The sequence below is a fragment of the Bos javanicus genome, chromosome 11 (genome assembly GCF_032452875.1).
Source record: "Bos javanicus breed banteng chromosome 11, ARS-OSU_banteng_1.0, whole genome shotgun sequence".
Lineage (NCBI taxonomy): Eukaryota > Metazoa > Chordata > Mammalia > Artiodactyla > Bovidae > Bos > Bos javanicus.
In genome coordinates, this window is record NC_083878.1 from 67,699,819 (window position 1) to 67,724,342 (window position 24,524).

Genomic DNA, 24,524 nt, shown 5'->3' on the forward strand with positions numbered 1-24,524 from the left:
TGGAGAATAATTTTAGTGTCTGGACTGGCTTCCCATTTCTGCTGTTACAAATTATTACGCACTTTAGTGGCTTAAGACAGCAAACTTTTCTCGTACAGTCTGGGGAGTCAGACGTTGACAGTCATTTTCATTGGGCCAAAGTCAATACTTGGGCCACCTGATGTGAAGAGCGGACTCATTAGAAAAGGCCCTGATGCTGGGTAAGACTGAAGGCAAGAGGAGAAAGACGACAGAGGATGAGAGGGTTGGATGGCATCACCAACTTAATGGACATAAGTTTGAGCAATCTCTGGGAGACGGTGAAGGACAGGGAAGCCTGGCTGCAGTACATGGGGTCACAAAGAGTTGGACACGACTGAGCAACTGAACAACAAAAAGTCAGGAGGGCTGGTTCCTTCCAGAGGCTCTGAGAGGAGAATCTGTTTCCATCTTTTTTTTTTTTTTTTTTACCATCTAGTGGCTACCTCTATTCTTTGGCTTCCTCTATTTTCAAAGTATCACTTCAATCCTTGTTTCTGTCATCACATCACCTTCTTCTCTAACTTCTCCTTCATCTCTAGTAAAGAATCCTCTGATTATGTTGGGCCCACCTGCATAATCCAGGATAATCTCCCCATTTTGAGATCCTTAACTTTATCGAATATGCTTAATCCCTTTTGCCAGGTAAGGTTATCATTCACAATTTCTGGGGATTAGAACATGGACATTTTGTGGGAGTGGGGAGGTATTATTTAGCCTACCACAGTGACTATTGGTTGTTTTTTTTTTAATTCACTGGTACTATAGGGTAATTCTCCTTTTCTACCCTAAAAATGTCATCTAGTATTTGTTTGATGATATTACTAATATGAGAACTGGAGGGAAAAAAACACATCCATATCAATGATATTGGAATGCAAGTTAGATATAACAAGATATGGAGAAAGCTATTAAGAGAGATAGGTCTTTTAAGAAAAAATTATAAAAAAAGACTGGGGATCAGGTATGTTTTATGGGGGAAGGAGTAATACAGCTGTACTGTGTCCTTCAATTGTGGATCATTGAAGGTCCTTATATAAAATGAAACCCCCCATTCTTTAAAATGTATCTTTTGTTCTTTACACCGTGCTTACTTTTTTTTTTCCTTTTTTTTTACTTTACAATACTATATTGGTTTTGCCATACATCAGCATGCATCTGCCATGGGTGTACACGTGTTCCCCATCCTGAACCACCCCCCAACCTCCCTCCCCATACCATCCCTCTGGGTCATCCCAGTGTACCAGCCCCAAGCTTCCTGTATCCTGCATCAAACCTGGACTGGCAATTCGTTTCTTATATGATATTATACATGTTTTAATGCCATTCTCCCAAATCATCCCCTCCCCTTCCTCTCCCACAGAGTCCAAAAGACTGCTCTATATATCTGTGCCTCTTTTGCTGTCTCGCATACAGGGTTGTCGTTACCATCTTTCTAAATTCCATATATATGCGTTAGTATACTGTATTGGTGTTTTTCTTTCTGGCTTACTTCACTCTGTATAATAGGCTCCAGTTTCATCCACCTTATTAGAACTGATTCAAATGTATTCTTTTTAATGGCTGAGTAATACTCCATTGTGTATATGTACCACTGCTTTCTTATCCATTCATCTGCTGATGGACATCTAGGTTGCTTCCACATCCTGGCTATTATAAACAGTGCTGCGATGAACATTGGGGTACACGTGTCTCTTTCCCTTCTGGTTTCCTCAGTGTGTATGCCCAGCAGTGGGATTGCTGGATCATAAGGCAGTTCTATTTCCAGTTTTTGAAGGAATCTCCACACGATTCTCCATAGTGGCTGTACTAGTTTGCATTCCCACCAACAGTGTAAGAGGGTTCCCTTTTCTCCACATCCTCTCCAGCATTTATTGCTTGTAGACTTTTGGATCACAGCCATTCTGACTGGTGTGAAATGGTACCTCATTGTGGTTTTGATTTGCATTTCTCTGATAATGAGTGATGTTGAGCATCTTTTCATGTGTTTGTTAGCCATCTGTATGTCTTCTTTGGAGAAATGTCTGTTTAGTTATTTGGCCCATTTTTTGATTGGGTTGTTTATTTTTCTGGAACTCTTAACCCACTGCAATCAGTCCCCACCACTTTACAAGAATTGCTCTTGCCAGGATCAATTGCCTCCTACTGGACAAATCCAACAAGCATTTTTGTCATTACGTCTCTCTGGCATTTAACACCTCTGCTTATCCTTGAAATGTTTTCCTCCTATAACCTTGGTGTCACCTTCTGTTTTTCTGCCTATATTTGTGGCCCGGTTTCTCTCGTGGAATTTTTTTTTTTTTTCCATTTATGCTTTAAATGTAGATATTCCCAAAGGATGTTAGAAGTGCTCTTCTCCTTACTCTACATTCTCCTTCATTGATCTCATCTATATCTAGGCATTCAAATACCACTACCACTCACTGTCAGGAGTCTAGACTTCTCTCCTGACTCATACAGTAATGACTATCTGGACAACTTCACTTTGATAGCCCCTACGTAGGCCCAGGACATTTTGAACCTCTGTAGTGGTTTCATCGAATGCTTTTTGTTTTTAAAAGATTTATTTATGGTTACACTAGGTCTTTGCTGCTGCACAGGCTTTCTCGTTGCCTCTAGCAGGGGCTACTCTCAAGCTGCGGTGCACATGCTTCTCATTTCAGTGACTTCTCTGGTTGCAGAGCATGGTCTCTAGGCGCATGGGCTTCAGTAGCTGTGGCACGTGGGCTCAGAAGTTGCGGCTCACAGGCTCTAGAGCATAGGCTCAATAGTTGTGCCCATGGGTTTAGTTGCTCCGTGGCATGTGGAATTCTCCTGGACCAGGGATCAAAACTGTGTCCCCTGCATTGGCAGGTGGATTCTTAACCACTGAACCACCATGGAAGGCCCTTATCCAATGTTTTTGAATAAAGATATTTTAATTGGGCTAATATTGATGAATTTTCATCAAGAAATTCTATAAAGCAACTCCATTAAGTCAACTCAATTCTTGGATCAATTTCCTATGCACTGAATTTCCATTTTATTGTAATTCTGTTCATTGGGATCTGGTCTTTTCTATAAGCATTTTACAATGGAAATTTATTAGTCAATTTTTGGTTCATTTCAAATTTTGCCAATAGTTTCTGCTACTGAGTTCTCCTGCGGCCACTATATCTAGTAAATTCCAACTTCCCAAATCAAAATTTCGATTTAAATTGCCATGATTTCATGCTTTCATTAATTTATGTGTAGTTTTAGCTGCTTTGAATTTTACTTAAACTGAATGATATTCACTATAAACTGAAAAAAGGCTGACAGTTTATATTTAATTTTGGTTAAGAGAAAATTGTGATCAGTTCCTCCCAGATAATGAAAGCTTTCATTAGAGTGAAAAATAAAATATGTGCTTGGGGTCAATAAGTACTGCTCAAAAACAGGATGTGGTATGGGAGATCTGGTCCTTGTATAAAACTACTAATTTCACAATACCTGACTTTAAGAATTCCACACGCAGCGATGGTATTGGCCCCAAATCTCAGCCCTAGAAAACTGGGCTGCCTTCTGAAGAAAATATCTGGAGTCCTTTTGGGCCTCTGGGCTATGAAGAAGTACTTGGTTTCCTTCCATGAAAGGTGACATAATTCAGTACAAGGAAACATAAGGGGAAAGATCTTTGCCTTCAAATCCAGAGAAACAGGTCTAAACCATCAGCTCATGGCTTTCCCCCGGATCTTACTCTGGCTCCTCCCCCTTGGATCTTGATTAGGGCACAATATAAGGGCACTTCCTTCCTGGCTGGTCTCTCACCAACCCATCTCGGGGCTGGCAAAAGTGAGTCATTAAAGGGTGAATGAATGCAATCAGAGATCACCCTGTGGGAACTGGAGCTTTTAACTCTGGCTCTGGCTCCAATTACGGCAGAGCTGACTCACCACAGGTAAACTCCATCCACTTCTGCAGAAAGCTGTGACTCCTGCATCTCAGTGGGAGTATTGCATCTGAAAGGGTTTCCCCCAGAGCACTCTGAGTCACAGGTAAGGAAGACTGTGCTTTTGGTTAACTTGAGATACGAAAAAACCATAAGAACTTCACATTGTGGAATTAGGTATATTTAAAGATAAATGAATCAGATCTTAAAATAAATCTTCAGAAAAAGTAGGCGAACTCTTGTTTTACTCATGCATCTTATACCAGAGTTCTTTGGATCCCTGAATTTTCCTTGAACACCATACCTGTGAACTCAGTCCAGTGGGTGTCAGGCTCATCAAAGCTCTGTTATTTTCTCAGATTTGGAAAGGAAACAGGAGGCAGGTTTTCCTCACAGCATGAATTTTAAATTTCTTAGGTATAATCCATTTCCACCCAAGATTTCTCTTTCTAGTTTCTTATGGTCTCTTTTTAGAGATTTTTTTTTTGAAAGCTGCATGTTGATGCAGGTCACATTCAGGTAACACATTTTAGAAGTTCACAGGAAAGTTTACATATTAGGGAGCTCTGTGATTTTCCCAGCTCAGTCCTTAGGCTCCATTATCTTATTTCATTTATGTCTCCACAAACATCCAGATGAAAAGTGGGTCTCAGGAAATAACTGCCAGCATTGGAAACCAATTCACCAACCAACCAACCAAAAGCTGTTCTTTGAAACTTAAAAATGTAGAATAAAGCTTGGTACTAAGTGAAAGACACATATGGAGCCCTTCAGTCCTAGGAAGATTTGACTTAAGGAATAATGCAAAGTGTAAATCATTTATTTTAATTAGGTCCATTTTAATAAAGTGTACAGAAGTTTACATCTCAAACAATTATCCTTAAAAACTAGCAGATACATAAGATAGACCACACGAAGGGTGCAATAACATAAATCCAAGAGTCTGCAAAAAAGAGGTATTGCAAAAACTGTTAAGATTGACTCTATAAATGTCTCTTTCCCTTTCCCATGTTCATAGTCCTTGAGATTGCATGCACATACTGTTTTCTGAGGTCTGATGACCTCAATATTCTCACAGTTGAACTGACCTCCTCATTCAGTCAACTCAAAATATAGTCAGTAAAGGGAGTTCACCTCTTCTTCCTGGAATGAGCATGGTCCTTGGCCTGTATTCCGTTTCTGTCTCCTAATAAATGACGTTAAATGTTCCCTCTGAATTTCAAAGTAACATCTTACAGGCCTCGTAGTGTTCTAGTCACTACTGCCCTCCCAATACCACACATGAACGAGGTGTTTAGGTCAAACGCTATTGAGTTTCATCCTTGTGGATGAAAAAAGCATGCTTACTGTGGAAATGAGTCTAAAGCAGCGGCTGCTTTCTCTCCCCTTCATCTAGAACAATTCCAGTTCTAGATCACAAAGTTGTAGGTAAACAGCACTGAATTTACTCATTTCAAACATCTACTGTCACCTCTTGCTATTCTTTGGATGCCTTCATCAGGAGGTCTTTAACACCATGGCAGAAAGCACGAGGATACACACATGCACACACTTCACGCACACTCCTCAAGTAGGAGTCTTTGGTTGACTCAGAGTATAACTGATTTGCCATTTCAGAAACGAAAGGTGATATCGTCTTCTCTCGCCCTCAAAGTCTCACTTTAACTGATATTGGGGAAAAAAATATTTCTGCAATTCCTTACCAAAAGGAATCACACAGATCCGTCTAACATGTATATATGGTTCTCTTATAATGCAATGTAGATAACATTGACTTGATTTCAAGAACAAAACATTGCTATTATAAACTCAAGATACTGTCACTCATATTGAGATTGCTGAGAAGTAGCTCAGACTAAATTTCTTATGGAATTACAAATTACCTTTTACAAGTTGTTCTAGAGTCCCTTCATGCATAAACCTGCCCCCGTGTCCTAGGAGAGCACGGGGCTTTTGAGTTGTGTCTCTGAAGAGTAAGGCTGGGCTTCTGCCAACCTTCCTTCTAATCCATAAGATATGGGGAAGGTGAACCATTTCATTTTTATTTAGAATTATTCCAGTGTGATATTATCACAGGCTAGGCTGAAATTTAAGAAGAAACTGTTTAGAGTAAAAAGGAAGGTAAGTAAAAATCAACATGATCCTTCAGTCTTCTCTTTCATTCCCCACTTATTGGTATGGTTATAATAGGGGAATGTCAAATGAGGAAATGAGCAAGCAAGGTAAGCCACATAGACTTGCAGCAATAGAGAAAAACCAGAAAAGACCAGGTCTGTCAGTTTAAGGATGGGATCTTAGGCATTACACTTAGGCCTGATTCTTAATGAAGGTCAAGGTGCAAATGAGGCTAGCAGGACTGTAAGTCAGACAGCAGGAGGCATCCTGGCAACTGAGACACCGTCAGTGTGAATTCCCACAACAAGGGGGAGCAGCTAAGTTGTTTTCAACAACCTAGCAAATTTATCTTACAGTGAAAGAACACAAAAACAATCCCCAACTAGATACTACTTTTTATTTTCAAGCATTTTGAAATTTTCCGTTAAGTGAACTTCACAAGTTTGCAAGTGTTCTGCTGGTTAAAACCAATCAATCAACAAACAGATAGTTGACAGTCATTTGGAAACGCTAAGAATTTAAATTACATGATTCTGTTTAAAATCTTCATGTTTACTCCAGAAGGCAAGATTGGAGGGTCAGAACTCAGGAATGGCTGTGGGCATCTAGAAGGTGCTCCTATCTCCTTAGAAGGTCTTTTTAGTGACTCTCCTATGTACCCTGCATCAGAACAATCTGGTTTCATATAAAACTGCATCTGTGTGACCTGCAGCCATTCCAAAGCTGACTGGCCTGTGTTCTCCAATTTCAAATTCAAAGACACAGCAGAGAATAACATTTTTCCTTATTAAAGGGACCCCAGGGGCCCCAACTTAAGTAGTATCCTTCCCGCTAGAGTGAGTTAGATCTCACTCTTCTCTGAATTTTCTATTTGATACAATGCATACATATTATGTAACCTACGTTTTGCCAACTTTTCATTATGGAAACAAATATAGCATGAGTGAATTTCTATTGCCAGATCACTCTGGTGATTACACCTATCTTAAAGAAACTGAAATCTGTTACTTTATGTCAGTGAAATGTCCACCAAATAGTTGAAAACATTGATGTACATGTATTCTAAAACTTACTAAATAATGGGTCAATAAGATATTGGTATTTTTCTTAAAAGTTCAAAAAGTAATCTTGGTCGCCTGGCTACACGCAGACCTAATATGGGGGTGTAAATACGTACACACCAGTCCACACATATGAAATTTTCAACTCAACAATGAGTGAGCCCAAAATGAAAAAGAATTTGTGGCCAAGATATCACTGAATCCTGTCCAGCACCTGCTGTAGCATCAAATTTTGTTCATTTTCCATTTTCCAATCTAATAAGGATTTGAAGCTAAAGGGCTCTCGGTGTAAGCCTGGTGGCTCAGCCAGTAAAGAATTCGCCTGTAATGAAGGAGATGGAAGAGACGTGGGTTCAATCCCTGGGTCGGGAATATCCCCTGGAAAAAGAAATGGCAACCCACTCTAGTATTCTTGCCTGGAGAATCTCATGGACAGAAGAGCCTGGTGGGCTCCAGTCAGGAGTCGCAAAGAGTCAGACACGACTGAGTGACTAAGCACACACCCAAGAGTGGGCCTAAGAAATAGATATGCTAAACATTTTTCACCACACGTAAGATAACTTCATTAATTCAATACTGTGTGTTAGTCGATTAACGTGGATTCTTTAAGAGTTCATCAGTGTATGCTGTAGGTCAATGTTTTATGTCTAAATATATTGTGGCTCATTGCACTCCACTGAAATGAAAGGTCACAGGTTCCTGCATTCTGTTTCATATGTGTAATGCATATAAAACAGAAAACAAACTAAACAAGGAGTGCAGCATTTTGTTCACTATATGTTTTTTCTCTTTAATGTTAGCTTGCTGTAGTTGTTGGAAACATGCATTTGCTATTTAATTCAAAGCACTCTGAGCACTCCTGATTTCTTAAAGCTAAATTTCCCAGATTTCAGGATGGCCTCTACAAAAATCTTTTATCTTTATTTTAAAAATTTTATTATTTTTTTTGCCCGCACTGTGTGGCATGAAGGAGCTTAGCTCTCCATCCAGGAATGGAACCTGTACCCACTTGCATTGGGAGCAGAGTCTCAACCACAAGACCACCAGGGAAGTCCCAAGAACACTTTATCTCTACATGATGCATTTACCCTATATGATCCAAAGATGATCAGCACAGAATCCACTAGTTATTCGCTAATAATTAATGTAATCCAATAATCCAAAAATGTTCATGCATCATTAAGGAGACAAAAGTAATTTGTATGTGTCTATATTCATTTCTTGTTCAAAAAAGGTATTTACAGAGTCTCCACCCAGCATAGGTCTCTAGCAAGAATATAAAAGAATAACCCTTTTTTAGGGTTACAAGCTCAGCTTGACAAATAATTCAATTATGTAATAAGATCACCATTTTATTGATTTCATCTTGAGAACAAAAATGATCAGGAGGGATTGATCAAAAAACCAAAGAAAAGTAATTTCACAGGGCTGTTACAAAGGTAATCCTGAGTAGTTTCAAAGGGTGAATTAGAATGACCTTCTACTTTAAGAGTTTCTAGGATGAACCTTCCTTGAATATTCCCATCTTTTTCACTTCTGAACAGTATGAAAAGGCAAAAAGATAGGACGCTGAAAGATGAACTCCCCAGGTCAGTAGGTGCCCAATATACTACTGCAGAAGAGTGGAGAAATAACTCCAAAAAGAATGAAAAGGTGGAGCCAAAGTAAAAACAACATTCAGTTGTGGACGTGACTGGTGATGAAAGTAAAGTCTGATGCTGTAAAGAGCAATACCGCATAAGAACCTGGAATGTTAGGTTCATGAATCAAGGCAAACTGGAAGCAGTCAAACAGGAGATGGCAAGAGTGAACATCGACATTTTATGAATCAGCAAACTAAAATGGACTGGAATGGGTGAATTTAACTCAGATGACCATTATATCTGCTACTGAAGGCAAGAATCCCTTAGAAGAAACGGAAGAGCCATCATAGTCAACAAAAGAGTCGGAAATGCAGTACTTGGACGCAATCTCAAAAATGACAGAATGATCTCTGTTTGTTTCCAAGGCAAACCATTCAGTATCACGGTAATCCAAGTCTATGCCCCGACCAGTAATGCTGAAGAAGCTGAAGTTGAACGGTTCTATGAAGAACTACAAGACCTTCTAGAACTAAAACCCAAAAAAGATGTCCTTTTCATTATAGGGGATTGGAATGCAAAAGTAGGAAGTCAAGAAATACCTGGAGTAACAGGCAAATTTGGCCTTGGACTACAGAATGAAGCAGGGCAAAGGCTAATAGAGTTTTGCCAAGAGAACGCACTGGTCATAGCAAACGCCCTCTTCCAACAACACAAGAGAAGACTCTGTACGTGGACATCACCAGACAGTCAATACTGAAATCAGATAGATTATATTCTTTGCAGCCAAAGATGGAGAAGCTCTATACAATCAGCAAAAACAAGACCCAGAGCTGACTGTGGCTCAGATGAACTCTTTATTGCCAAATTTGGACTTAAATTGAAGAAAGTAGGAAAAACCACTAGACCTTTTGGGTATGACCTAAATAAAATCCCTTACGATTATACAGTGGAAATGAGAAATAGATTCAAGGGATTAGATCTGAAAGAGTGCCTGAAGAACTATGGATGGAGGTTCATGACATTGTACAGGAGGCAGTGATCAAGACCATCCCCAAGAAAAAGAAATGCAAAAAGGCAAAATAGTCATCTGAGGAGGCCTTACAAATAGCTGAGAAAAGAAGAGAAGCCAAAGGCAAAGAAGACAAGGAAAGATATACCCATTTGAATGCAGAGTTCCAAAGAATAGCAAGGACAGGTAAGAAAGCCTTCCTCAGTGATCAGTGCAAAGAAATAGAGGAAAACAACAGAATGGGAAAGACTAGAGATCTCTTTAAGAACATTAGAGATACCAAGGGAACATTTCATGCAAAGATGGGCTCAATAAAGGACAGAAATGGTATGGACCTAACAGAAGATGTTAAGAAGAGGTGACAAGAATACACAGAAGAACTACACAAAAAAGATCTTCACGACCCAGATAATCATGATGGTGTGATCACTCACCTAGAGTCAGACATCCTGGAATATGAAGTCAAAGTAGACCTTAGGAAGCATCACTCTGAACAAATCTAGTGGAGGTGATGGAATTTCAGTTAAGCTATTTCAAATCCTAAAAGATGGTGCTGTTAAAGTGCTATACTCAGTATGCCAACAAATTTGGAAAATTCAGCAGAGGCCACAGGACTGGAAAAGGTCAATTTTCATTCCAATCCCAAAGAAAGGCAATGCAAAAGAATGCTCAAACTACCCCACAATGGCACTCATCTCACATGCTAGCAAAGTAATGTTCAAAATTCTCCAAGCCAGGCTTCAACAGTAAGTGAACCGTGAAATTCCAGATGTTCAAGCTGGATTTAGAAAAGGCAGAGGAACCAGAGATCAAATTGCCAACATCCATTGGATCACTGAAAAAGTGAGAGAGTTCCAGAAAAACATCTATTTCTGCTTTACTGACTATGCCAAAGCCTTTGACTGTGTGGATCACAATCAACTGTGGAAACTTCTGAAAGAGATGAGAATACCAGACAATCTGACCTGCCTCCTGAGAAATCTGTATGCAGGCCAAGAAGCAACAGTTAGAGCTGGACATGCAACAATAGACTGGTTCCAAATCGGGAAAGGAGTACGTTAAGGCTGTATATTGTCACCCTGCTTATTTAACTTATATTCAGAGTACATCATGAGAAATGCTGGACTGGATGAAGCACAAGCTGGAATCAAGATTGCTGGGAGAAATATCAATCGCCTCAGATATGCAGATGACACACTTATGGAGAAAGCAAAGAAGAATTAAAGAGCCTCTTGATGAAAGAGAAGAGTGAAAAAGATGGCTTAAAATTCAACAGTCAGAAAACTAAGATCATGTCATTTGGCTCCATCACTTCATGGCAAATAGATGAAAAAACAATGGAAACAGTGAGAGACTTTATTTTTGGGGGCTCCAAAATCACTGCAGATGGTGACTGCAGCCATGAAATTAAAAGACGCTTGCTCCTTGGAAGAAAAGTTATGACCAACCTAGACAGCATATTAAAAAGCAGAGACATTGCTTTCCCAAGAAAGGTCCGTCTAGTCAAAGCTATGGTTTTTCCAGTAGTCATGTATGGATGTGAGAGTTGGACTATAAAGAAAGCTGAGCACCAAAGAATTGATACTTTTGAATGTGGTGCTGGAGAAGACTCTTGAGAATCCCTTTGACAGCTAACCAGTCCATTCTAAAGGAAATCAGTCCTGAATATTCATTGGAAGGACTGCTGTAGAAGCTGAAACTCCAAAACTTTGGCCATCTGATGTGAAGAGCTGCCTCATTTGAAAAGACCCTGATGCTGGGAAAGATTGAAGGTGGGAGAAGGGGATGACAGAGGATGAGATGGTTGGATGTCATCACTGACTCAACAGACATGAGTTTGAGTAAACTCCGGGAGTTGGTGATGGCCAGGGAGGCCTGGCGTGCTGCAGTCCATGGGGTCACAGAGTCGGACACGACTGAGCGACTGAACTGAACTTTCACTCCTGCTCATGCAGGCTTGTGCACTGATAATGACCAAGGTAAGAATTTGGGGTGCAAATTTTCATACTCGTTAGCCAAAATCAGTCAATTAGAAAGATAATTCAACGTCCACTGTTACACAGAAAATTCAGAAATGATCATTGGGAGAAAAGCCCAGTGAACATTTAGCATCCTCAAAAGTAAAGGGGCAGCACTGCTGAAGCCTCAGTTGGAAAAACCACTGCTAGGAGCCCTGACCCACTGTCAATTATTTACCTTTTAACTTGGACAGCTGAAATAGGTGGAGACTGAACTAGAAAAAGTCTTGAGAAGTATCTGTTTATATTTTACTGTCAAGTTCCCAGAATTTCAAATTTAAAAATACGACATTTAGTCAACGTCAATCGAGTCTGGCATTCAGGCTTGATTCTCGGATGAATTTCCCATAATTCTTAAGTCATTACTCTTGGTTGGTGAGCAGCTCTTCTAACTTCTCCAGCTAATGAAGAAATCATGAACATTTACTAGGAGTCACAGGGAACTTTCAAGTTGAAACATGAAATTCTTTAGCAGAAATCTTCTCACTGAGATGTAAGTTTCAACTTAAGGCACTAATAATAATAAAGGGCATGAGAACAGTCAAGAATAACTTAGAGCTTTCCAGAAATAGAAGACATCTCAAAAACTTAAGTCAAGCACCTGTTTGACCTGCTTCACCATCCGAGGGGACAAAGAATGGAAAGGTTCTTGTGGCTGACTGGTTCAGCTCTTTTCCATTCTCCCAAACTTATTTACATCTCAGGTTTCTACTTCCTCAAGGGGCAGACGAAGGTGACAAGGATGTGGAAAAACAGAAAGCAAATCTAGTTTGTAGCCTAGTCTCATGATCAATTAATTTTGTAATGACAGCATGGAGTGCTCAGACCTAAGATTTTTTAAATTACTTGATTACTTTTTAAAATTACTTAGACCCCAAACCCAGTGGTTGTAACTGTAACAAAGGGTTCTTTTCTATTGTTCTCAGGGGAAACTGTATAAGGATAATTTTTCAAGACTTTGTAAATGAAATTTGTTAATAGCAAATTCTAAAGGAAAAAACAATCTACTTAGAAAATTCCATTCCAGCAGGATTTTCCTACTCATTCCAATAAATTAAATTTTGCCATGAGAAAAGAAGGCAATAAAAACAGGGTTCAAGGAAGTTAGGTTAGGAGAACAAATACCAGCAAATGAGTGATTGTACGCAAGGTGGGACAGGATTTACCTAAAGGAAGAATGTTTCCTGTGCAAACAGACGTGTACACACACAGCTGTGCACTCACATGAATTTTTAAAGTGTGCACGTGGGAGAAAGCTCCACATTATCAGACACCAGCACAGAGATCTCATCTGTTTGCATTTCTACAAAGGAAAGGATCTAACACACGTTACACACCCACTGACACTCAGGCATGAGGACTAGGGTGGCCTACACAGACTCAGATCCAGAGCTTTCTAAGAGTTGCTGGTTTTAGAGGAATGATTAGTATCTTCGGGATCACACTTCCTTTTGATGAGCAGAATTTTTATCTTGTGTTTCCTTCCTGAAATGTACCCTTTTCAAGAGTATGAAACCAAGTCTGGGAGGAACTCATCTTAATTCATTAGACATGACTCAGAACAGGAACTACAGGAATCAAAGTAGCAATAACATGGCCCCTTTGGGAAGTTATTTCTGGATTTACTGACAAGTAGTTTGAGATTAAAACAGTTTCTAGGCACACAAGAGAAAGCAGAATTCTGGGTGGAGGTGAAGATGGACACGCTCACCGAAAGTCAAGAAATCAATATAAACAAAAGCAATGAGCATAACTTAAGGAGTTTCAACTAAGTATCACCTCGACTGAGTTTGTTGACTCAAGAAGTTCTGCTCTGACTCATGGAACTGAAAGAGAATAATTGATATAATCTTCTCAGGAAGGCTCAGCTGGGAGTGATGTGGTGGGTATTGAGGGTAGGGTAGAGACAGAGGCCTGAGGCTCAGGCATGGTTCCTAAGGTTTCTGTTTGCCTGATTTCGAAGGAAAGGGTGCTAAAGCAAAAGGATCAGCAGCTGGCAGCTCCGTAGTCCTGGAGGCAAGGGATGTGATGGAAACGGAGCCAGCTATCGACTGCTTATTGGTTTGCGAAACAATTTTGTAGGCAGCGATGGGCTGGGCTTCTGGATTCGGCTCATCTTCCGGGCTATAGTGACGGGAATATTTGGATAAAGACTGGGGGCGGAATGGTTTGCCTGCCACGGGGCCTGAGACAGCTTCTTTCTGGGGCTGAGGTCCTTTGTTTCTGTCATTAGGATGGGCCCCAGATTCCAGGGAGGAGCCCCTGGAAGAGATGCTGTCAAGATGGTCTGCTGCTTGTACAGGATGGGAGGGGAGGTTAGACGGCTGGGCAAAGCCAGCCATGGAATACTGAGCTCGGGCAGACGGGTACACGGCTCGATCGAGGCCCGGGAGCAGAGGGATGTCATCGGTCTGACTGAGGAGACCGGGCTGCTCCTGGGCGGGGCTCTGGGCAACTGCTGACTCCTCCATGCCTTTCTTCTTGGTAAAGGGAGCTCTCAAGAACACATCCGTCTCCTCTGGCTGGGAAGGGGCCACGTTGCCCTTGGAGACAAAGGGGGCTTTGGCAAAAATGTCATCAGCGGGAATCCTTGAGCTCCGGAAGGGGGCAGTGGCGAACACATCTGGCTCACCGAGTCCATCTGCAATTGGCTGAATGAGGGCTCCGAATTGGTTCTTCCTCCCACCTTGCGAGGCCTTGGCCTGCGCAGGAGTGACCTCCGGCTGAGTGAAGGGAGTAGCTCCTCCTAGCTTCCCCTGCGGAGGCTTGCAGCTCTCATCCTCTTCTTCTGACTCCAAAAGCAGAGGGCGAGAGCCACTGCAGTCCAGCATGTCCCCCTCGAGGTCGGTCCCCTCCTCTTCGCTGCTGTGGAACGAGCTGTTGCTGGAAGGGCCATCTCGGGCCAAGTAGTCAGATTCCAAACTGTTCTGAGTTTTCGTGCCAGGTACCCGGGAGGGGTCCGGGTATAGGGGAAGGCCTTTAACACCCGTCGATTCTTTAAAGTGCTCTACAGTTATTACAGGAGAGGAAATGGGCTCTCTCTGGAGACCTAGAAAAGCACAAAATGCAGAATTAATGCACTGGTCCATTCAACGCTCTTTGGAACACTCAATGGTCAACCCGCGGCAGGAACATTGTGGGACCAAATAATGGATGTTGAAAATGGAAAAAGGAAAAACAGAACAAGAAAAGTCAGGCAAGGAAACGGCACACAAATTGGAACACAACCAATCAAGGTCTCACATTTCGGAACACGAGGAACAATGTGGAGGAAAGGAGATGAAGGTGTTAGGCACACAGACATTCAGCGTTAACTATGCAATGCTCCTGCACGCGTGGGGCCAGGCACTGACACCTGCTCTACCTGACTGGCTCTGGATGGAATGAAAAACCCAGTCCCTCATCTCCACATCTACCGTGACAGTTCTGGCTGATGCAGAGATACTGTCTGGGGACAAACTCAGTTCAGATCTGATGTGTGGTCACCTGCTCCCCACCGCCTGTGACTGAAAACTGCACCTCCCCCCCCCCCAAAAAAAGCAGCAGAGCATGGCTGCTTGATAAATACACAATTACTTGATGATTGACATCATAAACACTACTTAGAGAGTATAAGAGTGCCCCAAATATGAATGCTGAAGGCACTTTTCAAAAGGGAGACATAATCAATATCACATTTAACAGATCACCTTCAGCTGGAGTTGCCCTGGAATTTTGTTTTCAGTCTTCCAAGTTAGCAAAGATCTCCTCTGCTTAAATGTATCCGTCATAAGCTTCTTTAAGCAAAAGGAGGAAAATGCACAGGTAATTACAGAAGTATTTGCAAATGCTAATATGCTAATCGATTTCTATCTAGGTAGAGGTGCCTCAGGGTGCTCTGGCTTTCAAGATCAAACAGACAATTATCAGAATGCAAGAGAGCTTACCTTCCAAAAATATTAGCAGGTTAGAAGTATGTCATTGGGCACATGTTAGCAAGAGGGCAGGAAAAAGGCATATGTAACTAAGCAAGAAGAATCCAGAGAAAAGGGTGATTGGGGGCAGAGGTATCATGTCATCATGGGTTTCCCAACCCACCAGGGGAAGAAATTACAGGTACCATGATTTGGATTCTATAGATGATTCAGAACCTCTGTACAGAAGTAATTCAATCATCCTCTCCCCACATTACCCTCTCCCCTTCTATGCAAACCATTAGCTAGTAGAAACATCTGCTAACAATTTTCCCCTGCTAAAGTTTCTGCTTGAATTAAGCACACAGAACACAGCAGAAGCGGCATCAAAATCAATTTATTGGGAAACGAGTTAGAGACATTACATTGTAAAGTGATGTAGAGAGTGATCTGAACATTTTAGGAGATATTGTACAAAAATACTATGTTTCTCTGAATCCTGTAATTTTTTTAAGCAGTGCTTATTTTTTATTTTAGTGCTTCTTTTTAAACAGTTCTGACCTTAAGTATTGTTTTTGGAAACAAAAGTGCCCCCCCCCCCCCGACCCCTTCTCTTTTTAAAACTGTGAATGTATTTGGTAAATTCCAATTTAGAAACTCTTTAAGTTAAACTCTGTACTGGTGCCAAAAGACTTTCTGAATAGTTTTTGAAGAGGATAAATGTTTCCTTGCACTGTAACTTTAATATGTGCACCTACACGCTGATAGGAAAGCGTTAGTCAGGGAACAGGAAATAAATGGAATATCTTCTCCCTTGAAATATATGTGGAGGGACATAACTCTGACCTCTCAAGCAAGCATACTGATATTAGATCTGTCACAGTGATCCCCAGATGATGGTATCTGGGAGGAAATTCAAAATGCAGTAGGGCAGGGAAGTTTTCCAAATTTAGATCTGCTAAGCAAAGTGGTAGGAACCACCCCTTCCAAACTCCTTGAACCACTTTCTAACATAGTATCAGTTGTACGAAGTTTTTAGTTCTCAAAACTAAGGCATGGCTTCTCATCTCCGAAAACAACCCTAAGTGCCGATGCAGTTCTGTGGGAGAGCAACATATCTCTTAGGAAAGAACTGACACATTTAGTCAAGCCAATGATCAACTCTGGCCACCATATGGACCAACAATGAAAATGAGCACTAATTTGACTGGAGCTAGTGTTTGGGGGAAATTTTAATGGAATGCAGTCAAATCAAATTGTAAGCACTGCCAAGTTGCTTCAGTCGTGTCCGACTCTGTGCAACCCCATAGACGGCAGCCCACCAGGCTCCCCGTCCCTGGGATTCTCCAGGCAAGAACACTGGAGTGGGTTGCCATTTCCTTCTCCAATGCATGAAAGTGCAAAGTGAAAGGGAAGTCGCTCAGTCGTGTCTGACTCTTAGCGACCCCATGGACTGCAGCCCACCAGGCTCCTCCGTCCATGGGATTTTCCGGGCAACAGTACTGGAGTGGGGTGCCATCGCCTTCTCCAACTGTAAGCACAGACCTCCAAAAAGCAGTTACCTATAGAACGTGGGCATCTTGGATGCCTGCAGAATTAGATGACATTTTGAGAGCTGGAAGGTACCAAGTAGGGGTGCCCATATCCAGAGTTGGAGAGGCTGGAAGGGCATTCCTAGCCTATATAAACTATTTATGTTAAAAAGCGAGTTCTTGGTCGACTGTAAATCTGCCAACTCCGAGCATATTCCTATGACTTTCATAGTGAATAATAGGAAAATCATACCTAAAGTTTGCAACAACTTTTTAAAAATGTACATAGTCACAAAAATACTATAACATTAAGTTTGACGGGAGAACTAGTATCCAGTTCTTCAAAGCAAGACCAGACCTATTTGATCTCTGAGCATAAATCTGCTCTATAGGATTGGAAAAGTACATTTAAAGGATTCTCCTGAAAAGGCCCAATCTGTTAACCTTTCCATTCTTTTTAGAGGAGGTGCAGTATGACCAAGGCTCAGAGCAACTGCCCTTTGTAACTCTCCAAGCCCGGCATTCTGGAGACCAGAGACAAGCGGTGGGTATAGGGTGCGCAGACATCCACATCCCCGCAGGGAATTTTGGTAGTGGCAGCCCAAGAAACAAAGCAGTCAAGAGAAGGAGGAATTCTAAATAAGTGTAAACAGAAGACAGACATTAAATCTTGTTGGCGGTTAGAGGGTTTCATTTTTTTTTCCCCTTAATATGAATGTATTATTGTAGGAAGGGAAAACATATGTTTTCAGGGTGAATAGTCCTTATATGTGAAGATAGCCTTGTACTGTTGGAAAAACATGTTGGAAGCCGTCTGCCTGTGAGCAATGAAAGATTTACACTAACTTAACCTCAGTGTCTTGGCCCATTTCCTTTTCGAACCAATGGCTATGCATAGCAGACATCCTGTGATCATAAAACTCAAAAAGCTAGCCAGTTGTTCTTGGGGTGTGGGGTGATGGGGCGGGGTGGCTGGGCTAAACCCCAGGACCTGACCTCACAGAGTCAGGGTCTCCCTTATCAAGCATAAGGATCTTCCTTATCATGAAGTTTAAGGTGAGGAAATTTTGTTCTAATTCTCTCAAATTAAGTCATGTCTCTCTCTCTCTTTTTTGGTTTAGCACATTAAATTAAGCAAGAAGTCAAAACACACTTCTTTTTCTTGCTTTGATGTAGGGACTATGTGAGAGGTAAGGTCAAGCACACTGTTCCAACGCTTCCACTAGGGATAACTCCATTTTAGTCTATTTTGAGGCTCCAAACTACATCAATTTCAGTAAAGAGCTTATATGCTTTGAAGGAAAGACATACTCACAAGCATCTGATGATTTTGCAAAGACTCTCACCAATCCCCCCTTAATTTCCCAAGCAACTCAAAGTGCTGAATGACTTAGAATAGGTTACCCCTGGAAATTTTATCTGATGGACACAGTGAAGGCCAATGTTCCCTTAAAAAAGAAAAATCGAAATCTGAAGACTGAAATTTCAGGCTGGATCTTCCTGAGTGCCATATATCATAGGTGACCAGAATTTCACTTTCTCCCATACTATAAAGTGAAATAACAATTAGAAGAAGCATCAGAGACATACTTCTTGCCCCAAACTGGAAATTAAGACTTGGGAGTATTGGAAAACCTTCTCAGTTAATTAGCAAATAGAAAGCAAAATACATCCCTTCCCAAGAACTTCAGAAATGCAGCACCAAATGAAATCCACACTCTTTCAGAGTTGAATCAGGGAATCAGGAGATGTGCTTCAAATGCATAATTTCCATGACCTTTTGCTTAGACAATAAGATCAAGCATTTGGTTCTACCATATGCTGTGGCGTTGCACTAAAACCCATGCCTGGGAGCTAACACTGGCTAGCGATGCTGTGTCTCTCAAGCCAATGGGGCAATTAAATGAGAGAGATTTCTCCTTGGGCATAAAACTGCTGTTGCCAAGACAAAATGTTTAATTAAACTGGCCTGGGTACATCAATGATTAAATTCAAGGAGGGCAGCTGCAAATGTGTGCTCCCTTTAACAACTCCACGTCTGGTCGTATCAAATGCAGGCTCACAGGGGTTTTCATCTCCATGACCACAGGTGAAGCCAGGGTAGGCAGGACTCATTAAAACGTCCTCGGCACGTCTCTCAGATGTGTTTGCACAGCACTCGTGCACAGGTGCTTATTGTCACTCAACAATGTGTTTAAATCCTTTCTGTAAAAGTGGCTTTTCAGATCAAGAAAAGAGCAGCTATTGTAGGTTATTTATAGCTCTGAACATCATGCTCCCCGTTGAACAGATAAAAGTCTTTATTTTTCTGTATGTTTACATAAGAAATTTGTTTACAGACTTTTTTTTTATACAATACTTGCGTAGCAATGTTAAAATTTCACATTTTTTACTGTATAAGATAGCTTCATGTACCTCTGTTTGCTTTGTCTTCTTGGGGAGGACAGGAAAAAGGTCTATGGTAAATACACATATACTTGATGAGGGGGGTGTGCAACAGGGCAGAAGAGACTCCCAGGGAAAGAGTGAACTGAGGCCACTACATCAGAGTGGGAACCAAGGAGACACCTTCCATTCTAGCAACACCACCACTTCATAATTCTGCATAGATCAGCTCTGACCCAGAACCTCTCTCCCTGATCATCATGAAAGGAAACCCAAGAGAAACAAAATAGTATCATGTTACAGTTCCTTGAAATGGAGGCCATCTGGGATTCATTCTGACTCAAGAAATCCAAGCACATCCAGCTCCAGGAGCATTACTAGTGGGGAAAAGGAAAAGGCTAACTTTGTGTTGGTAAAACTACAGTCTCTTGAGAGGAGTAAAAGATAGCTTTGTAATATCTGGAGTGTTTCAGTAAAGGTACCATGTTAAATATCCATCTAACAATTTCTTTATCCAGCAGCCTCTGACTAGCTGAATTCAATACTTTGGGGGCAATCCTGTCATTTTATCTCCAAACTTTAAGTGCATGGCTACAGAATTCTGAATCTTATAGACTGAGAAAGTTAGACTCCTGGAACTACAGCTAAACATTAGCATGGGAGACTTCGTTTTGGCCCAAGTTATCTACAGGGTGTATCTTGTCAGCTGACTTCATAGGCTTCCATACCGCTGGGCTGAGGTCAACCCCAAAAGTCCCCTCCTTCCCCCAGCACTGCTGAAGGCAGAACTGTTCCCGACCTGGGGAGAAAGCTTTGTTGGTTTGAATCATTTGTCAGGGGAGCTCCCCAAAAAGATCAGAAACAACACTCAATAGTTCATCTTGAGAAAAACAAGTTCTTTTCTGGGTTTGTTCCCCTATAATTATTAGCAATCCAAATTCCATAATTCTCACTTGGGAAGAGGCAAGTCCGGTATCCAATGACATTAAACAAACTGACAATCTCTTTCAGAGGTATTATAAAACCCGTATTTTTCAATTTTCTAAGCCATACTAAAGACAGGCAAAATCACACAAGTTCCTTTATTCAGAATATTAAAGAAATTAAGACTGATTGTTGTCACAGTCCATTATAAGGTCTTCTCTGGGAATTTTCAGTGGATTATTCTTCTGACTATCTTCCATTGTAACCACTCTTCAGTGTAGGGGAGTGGTTTTGCTTTTTTGGAAACATCAAATGTTACTTAGAACCAAGACTGGTGAAAAAAGGGTAAGAGCATAGGTTCAGATGCTGAAAGAGATACTAATTAGATAATAATACAACTGATTTTCTTATACTTTTAACATAAATGGTGGCAGCATCATTAAAATAAGTATTATTTTCCCAAGTAAAACTAGATGCCTTTGAAGGGAACACTCAATTAGATGTCACAATTTTGATATGTCTGCTAAAGAAATCACTAACTATAATCATATTCACAAGTGTCCATTTAAACCTTATCTCCTCTGAGGCCTGTGTTTTCACTGGGACTTGAATTTGGTGATCTAGTTATCTGAATGCTGTAAAGGGGAAAAGAAAAATCCAATTTGTGATATTTTTTGGTTTAGTTACTATTTTGCACAGTTGGAATATATGCTTACAGTACTTGCCCATTTTAAAATAGCAGATCCTTGATTACACAGTTTACAATAATTGAAATCTGACACTGTTGGAATAGGTAGATGCATGTGTGTAATATTAAAAAAAGGAAAATCTGTCCAACATTCTGTGATGACTTAGGGGTCTCTTCAGGTAACCAAGAAGCAACCCAGGTTAGCGAAAGCCTATTGTAATTCTCTAAAATATAAATACTACTATAGTAATAGTAAGAGCTACGGAAGATAACTGAAGGACATCAGGATTATCTAAATCCTTCATAGTCCTCCTAAAGCATCAAAATAAACACTGAGAACCCTAGAATTCTATAATCTTAAAAACCATCTGGTTCAAAGTCATCACTGTAGTAAGGAGCAGTTCTAAGAAGTGAAGCTCCTGCTGAAGGCCACTTGGCCAGGGACTGGCAAAGGTCAGGAGGAGCTCCCAGGGGGCCTCTCCTGCCCGGATCTCTTCTCCCACCACCCACATCTATGAAATGAAGTGGATGAACTAGAATAATCTCTAAGGTCCCTCTTGTAGCTCAGTCTACAGTTTCAAAATTCTATCAATTATTAGCATACTATGCTCATCTCAAATAAACCCTTTTAGCTCAGGGATGGTGCTATAAACGAAAGGAGGCCCCATTTATTGAGTCACTCACATGTTTTCTTTAACAGAAAAATAGTTCTATCCTTTGAAGACTTACTCCTAAAGAACAAACTCAAGATAATTTCATGTCATTATCCCCCTCAGGCTTCCTTTCTCCACCCAGTCTCTCTGGTTTCTAGTCTGTTCATTTTTATTAACATTCTCTATTAAGCTTTACTGAGCCAGATGACTAGATAATATATCTCAATGTAATTATGGGTAATACATGAAAAGGACAATTGAGAGACAGCTAATTTCTAAACTGTACTCTTCATGGCTTCAATTACATTAGGAAGCTAGATATTTCACTGTATTTCTAACATGTATGTATGGAAAAAAATCAGATTGGGAAACACAGGCATAAAACATTATTCTTATTTAAAAATAAACTATCTCCTTCATTAGTTTACATATTCTTTCTATGTCTGGGAAAAAGTATACCATTTTGATCTTCAGTAATAATCCTGTCCATAAAAGGGCAAACCAAGTCCCATTTTCACTGTCCAGTCAAGGAGAGCTTTTCAAGCATATCTTTTTTAACTCTCAGTAGGAAGGTTGTACCTCCCTCAATTCTGGGAATGATTCGTTATCCTAACAGAGGCCTGTACGTCATGCATCTAGTTTCAGCTGGCACGGATGTACTTAAAGTCAGAAGGAAAACTGAAAACTTCTGACTTTTCCTCTGCTGCCTTTCAAAGGCTTTTGAAGCTTGACCTCTGGGGTCAAAGCTTGACCTCTAAAGTACAGTGTGTTGCAGGCTGTTGTTGCTGTTCAGCTTTCTTTTTTCCCCTTAAAGTGCAAACACGAGGAAGCAGAAACAAGAGTACTAGACAGGGAAACAAGCAGATGGACCTGGAATTTTATTGGTACAATCTGATCAGCTAAGAGGTTCCCTTTTGACCGTGGAAATGGCACTCTAGGAAGAGAACCAAATGGGGCTCTCTGTGCCCACCTCTTATCAAAGGATGATTTGATATAACTGCTTTGCATGTAAGGAAAAAAATATACTTTAGTGAGGAAGGACATGTACAGAGGGTGACCATGAGGCATGTTGTCACATCAGTGCAGGGGCCTTTATTTATTTTATGAACAATATTCTAAGGTTAGTGAGAAACTGCTTTGTTTTTTAATCTAAGAAGCCAAGGAAAACCAACTGAACATATTTCACTGGCTGTATCCTTCAGTTCAAACATCAGAGAAAGAAAGGTAAGTAGCCAGAGTCAAATTGTGCCTGGTGTGTCTGCATACTTATTTCTGATTATCTGAAAATAAACAACATGCTTATTCTACAAAGACAGAGGACCTGCTGAAAGCTTATAGCAACACACAAGTCTATTCAAAATGATTCCATATGTTACACTGTAGGGCTGCCGTGTAGTTAGTTATACAAGGGAAAGAGATCAAAACCCTGTACAGACACCTGATATCGGACTTGAAACGCCAAGTGGAAACAGAACTATTCAGTGTCTTCATTTATACACAATTTACAATATTTGATTCAAAATAAAAATCACAAGAAAAATACATCTGTTTCTGCTACAATTCCTTCCCTTCCCTCATCCACCCCCCAGTGAAAAGTCTTCTAATAAAAGGTATCATATTACCATATTGTCTTGTTTTGGTCTAATTCTGAGATCCCGGCTTGGGATAGTTAAACACTAAAAGGAATGGCAATACTTGGAATTTATATAATGTACACATTTTATCCAAGGATCTCAAGTACTTGCGGTCACGTCTCCAGATCTGAGAAATCACGGTTCAATGGAAGCCAGAATGCTGGAAGGATGCTGGGCAGGTTGCATGGGGTGTAAAATCTCTTGGCTAAGTCTATGATCAAACAAGGTCAGAGTTGGTTGGCTAGAGCTGGGCTCAATTTCTCTTTCCGGACATAAACCATCAGTCAGTTTTACCCTCTCTTAAACCACACACCCATCTCTAGGTTACTGCCTAGAGTCAAGACCAACTGAAGAAGCCATGTCCTCAGGATAATGCAGCAGGATAGAAAAGCAAAAACAGAGAAACACATTCATCAGCATCTGGCCAGAGGAGATGGGGTTGGGAGGATCGATTTGGGAGGCCATTCCTAGCAAGAATGAGACAAAGGTGTCAATTCACTAGTTTCAGTTACAGTTAAGCTTGTGGTGGAGTCGACTCCAGCGGAGGTGAAGCTCATGGCATCTAGCGCTTGATGTAAGATAATGCTATTGAAGACGGGTAATGAGAAAACACAGCAAACTAACAGGGAGGAACTGGCCAACGAGTATCTGGAGGGCCAAAGTGATTTTCTTTCCTTATCATTTCTATGGGAGAAGGCAAGGGATAGAAGATCAGGGCTAGAGGGCCCCTTATTTGCAGATTAAAAAAAAAATCATTTTCTTATAACTCCATAATGAAAATGTATATTACGGTATGAAGGTTACAGAACTGCATCTGCTACTGGGTCACGGCTACAGGTCTATGAGCTGATCCACCAGCAGCAAAGACCTGGCTAGGTTGGGAAGACTGGACTCAGAGCTCCCACTGCTGTTTCTAGAGTGCCCACCTGGAAGTGGAGAGATAGGAATTCAGTACAAAACACAGAGGGTTAAGGTTTAGATGTGCAGAATAAGCAAAGGAAAAAAAAAAAACAAATCAAAACAAAAAAATCCTGGAGAAGCAACAATTTACATTTTGAAAACTCTTACATGTTAATTCTTAAACATATAAATTAGTTGTCC

At 40.8% G+C, this 24,524-nt stretch overlaps 1 protein-coding gene across 20 annotated transcripts in view; it reads right to left on the reverse strand.

The window, feature by feature from the left end:
* Positions 1 to 4,746: 4,746 nt before the first annotated feature.
* Positions 4,747 to 24,524, reverse strand: part of AAK1 (AP2 associated kinase 1) — a 173,309-nt gene continuing 153,531 nt past the window's right edge. For 16 of the 20 annotated variants that reach the window (XM_061432872.1, XM_061432868.1, XM_061432878.1 and 13 more), the window contains one exon: positions 4,747 to 14,763. In XM_061432872.1, coding sequence (XP_061288856.1) covers positions 13,649 to 14,763 — 1,115 coding nt within the window. In that variant the 3' untranslated portion in view covers positions 4,747 to 13,648. Of the gene's footprint in view, positions 14,764 to 15,986; positions 24,350 to 24,524 lie in introns of those variants that run through there. The other 4 variants (XM_061432887.1, XM_061432885.1, XM_061432886.1 and 1 more) reach the window with 1 other exon arrangement.